This window comes from Orycteropus afer, unplaced genomic scaffold (assembly GCF_000298275.1).
Source record: "Orycteropus afer afer isolate SDZICR_OR568_19922 unplaced genomic scaffold, OryAfe1.0 scaffold00117, whole genome shotgun sequence".
In the NCBI taxonomy this organism is placed as follows: domain Eukaryota; kingdom Metazoa; phylum Chordata; class Mammalia; order Tubulidentata; family Orycteropodidae; genus Orycteropus; species Orycteropus afer.
Genome location: NW_006921704.1, coordinates 4,264,256 through 4,266,907, shown reverse-complemented (window position 1 = coordinate 4,266,907; position 2,652 = coordinate 4,264,256). Strand labels below are relative to the sequence as shown.

Here is a 2,652-nt window from a genome sequence, read left to right as displayed (position 1 = left end):
GTGCGGGTCTGAAATGATCCCGTGAATTCACACGCACACTCGCCCGCGCACTCGCGCGCTCGGCCACTCGCGCACCGACTTGCATCTCTGCCTCTGCCTGGCACCTTTACAACTTATGTACATACAAACGGAGGCCTCCGCGCGCGGGGAGGCCGAAGGGCTCGTACCTATACAAATGTACACGTATTCACAGCTGTCCTTGCGAGGCGGCCCCGGGGGGTCATAGAGCTGCGGCGTAGGCCGCAGGGTAGGGGTCCAGCTGAGGCTTGCCCATGCCGGGCAGCAGGATGTAGGCGAGCGGCGGCTGCAGCCCGGGGCTCGGCCAAGCGCTGCAGTTGCAAGGGATCATGTAGCCGGGATTGCCCGGGCTGGGGTGGGAGTGCGTGTGCCCCCCGGCGGCCGCTGCTGCCGCTGCAGCCGCGGCTGCCGCGCCGTGGAAGGCGCCCGCGCTTGCGGTGGGATAGCCCAGCGACGACGCGTACGGGAGTCCCGACGACGACGAAGAGATCTCTGCCATCTTGGAGCCCAGGTCGAGCAGTGAGTAGGGGGTGCCGGCGGCGGCGGCGGCAGCGGCGGCGGCGGCAGCAGCGGCCGATTGCGGGAAGAAGACGCGCGCGGCCGCAGCAGCGGCGGCGGCTGCCGCTTTCTCGGGGTTAGCCAGCAGCGACTCGGGCACCAGGCCTGCGCCCGCGCCCGCGTGCAGCCCCGCGCCAGCCTTGAGCGCCGGGTGCTCGGCGTCTGCCACGCCGCCCAGGCCGTAGGGCACCGGAAAGGCGAATTTGTCCTTCTTGAGCAGAGTCTTGGGCTTGCGCCGCGGCCGGTACTTGTAGTCGGGGTGCTCCTTCATGTGCATGGCGCGCAGGCGCTTCGCCTCGTCGATGAACGGCCGTTTCTCCGACTCTGTAAGCAGCTTCCACTCCGCGCCGAGGCGCTTGCTGATCTCCGAGTTGTGCATCTTTGGGTTCTCCTGGGCCATCTTGCGCCTCTGAGCCCGCGACCACACCATGAAGGCGTTCATGGGCCGCTTGACGTGGTCCACCGGCTTAGACATGCTCTCGCCGTGCCGCGGCTGCAGTACGCCGCCGCCCGGGCCCTCGCCCTCAGCCCGCAGGAAATCAATGTTGGCTGCCCGCCTGGACCCGCTCGGCCCGTCTGCGCTCGCCGCGTCCCACTCAGTGCCCTTTCTGGCCCCGGCGTCGCTCCTGCCCGGGAGGAGGGGAGCGGAGGACCTGCCCAGGGCCGCGCCGGGTCCCCGGCCGCCCTCGTCTCTCCGGCCAAGCGCTCCAGAAAATCCTCTCCCAGGAACGATAACTTCTCGGCACTGTCCCTACCCCGAGGTGGCAGTTTTCACTTTGCTTTCTTTTTGTCCTTCTGCTCCAGGTTGGGTTTGCTCTCCAACTCCTTGCAGGTAGCCTCTGCACGGCCGACCTCCCTGCCCCCTCTCTTTTCTCTCCTAAATGCAAAGCAGCTCTGAAAGTCGCGACGCGGAGGCTCCACAAAGTTGAGGCGAGAAGCCCACCGCCCCGTGCTGCCAAGTGCCAAAGGGGGCTCTCCGCTGCTGGAGTGTTTGAGTTCTCCTGAGTGACTTTCTCATTTGACAGCAGATGGGGGTAGGGAGGAGGGGAAGTGCCTGGGGAGGAAGAGGAGGGGGAAGCGAAGGAGGGTCCCGCGCGCCTAGGGAACGCAGAGCGCGGTAATAGATACAAATACAAATACAGCAGCACTAGCAGGTCTTCTTGGTTCCCGGCAAGACGCGCTGAAGGGAACCCCCAGTCGGCAAGGTATTGGCGGGAGTGCTGTTCGAGTCCCTGACACCTGCCTCGCGGGTTTTCGTCTCCTTCAGCGGGGCAGCAGGGGCAAGAAAGGAGATTGGATGAAATTTGAGCAAACCTGGAGTCCAAGGGCCTCAGAGAAAATTTTTTCGATTCGCCGAGGCGCCACGGCTCGTCGTGCCCCGGGACATGCTGGTTCAGCAATCTCTGAGCTCCTCCAGGAGAGCAGGGCGACTCGGGCTCCTGGCTTCTCCTAGCGTGCGAAGGGTGGAGGGAGGCGCTGCCTCGGCGCCGCGCGGCGGGCCCGGGACCTGCCGCTACCCGGTCTCGCGCGTCTCGGCAGCCACTCAACACTTGTAACTAACTTTACCCAAGTTTCCTGCGCCTGCTCCGCCGCGCCGCTCTAGGCGCGCTCTCGTTGGAGCCTGTGCGGGTGTGTGTGCCACGGCTGGGACCCCTCTCTCCTTTTCTCAAGTCAGAGCCGAGCAGGCGAGGGAGCTGAGGTACTGAAGGAGGGGATTTAAGGGAAATGAGCCATCACCTCAGTTCGCAGGTCGACGAGGGGCTGCTCCGATTTTCCCCCACTTCCGCAGCGGGTCGGCCTCTTCCCGGCGCTGGCCACCACTCGGTCTCTCCTGGAGAAGTCTGGAGCCCTCTGCCAAGGCTCAGGTGAGTGCGGATACCTACTTGTGCACGCTCTCGGAGCTGGCGCTGGGTGTGCATGTCCAGCGGTGGCTCACTGTGTGTATATCTGGGGGCATGCGAAGGAGGTGGAGCCCAGGACTCGAGGAAGGAGGAGGGACTTGCTGAGCCTCCTCCCGCTCCCACATCCCCAGGACCTCTAATATTAAACAGGTTCCCCACTGCCTCCCCACCCCCC

The 2,652-nt window shown here is 65.1% G+C and overlaps 1 protein-coding gene across 1 annotated transcript; it reads right to left on the bottom strand.

The window, feature by feature from the left end:
- Window positions 1-220: 220 nt before the first annotated feature.
- Window positions 221-1,051, bottom strand: SOX21 (SRY-box transcription factor 21). The gene has a single exon (XM_007944007.1). It carries the CDS (start codon window positions 1,049-1,051, stop codon window positions 221-223), a length of 831 nt encoding a protein of 276 aa, XP_007942198.1.
- Between the last annotated feature and the right edge of the window lie 1,601 nt (window positions 1,052-2,652).

Bases quoted from the DNA above. Each gene is read 5' to 3' on its own strand.
- SOX21 (XM_007944007.1), bottom strand. From the start codon at position 1,051: ATGTCTAAGCCGGTGGACCACGTCAAGCGGCCCATGAACGCCTTCATG.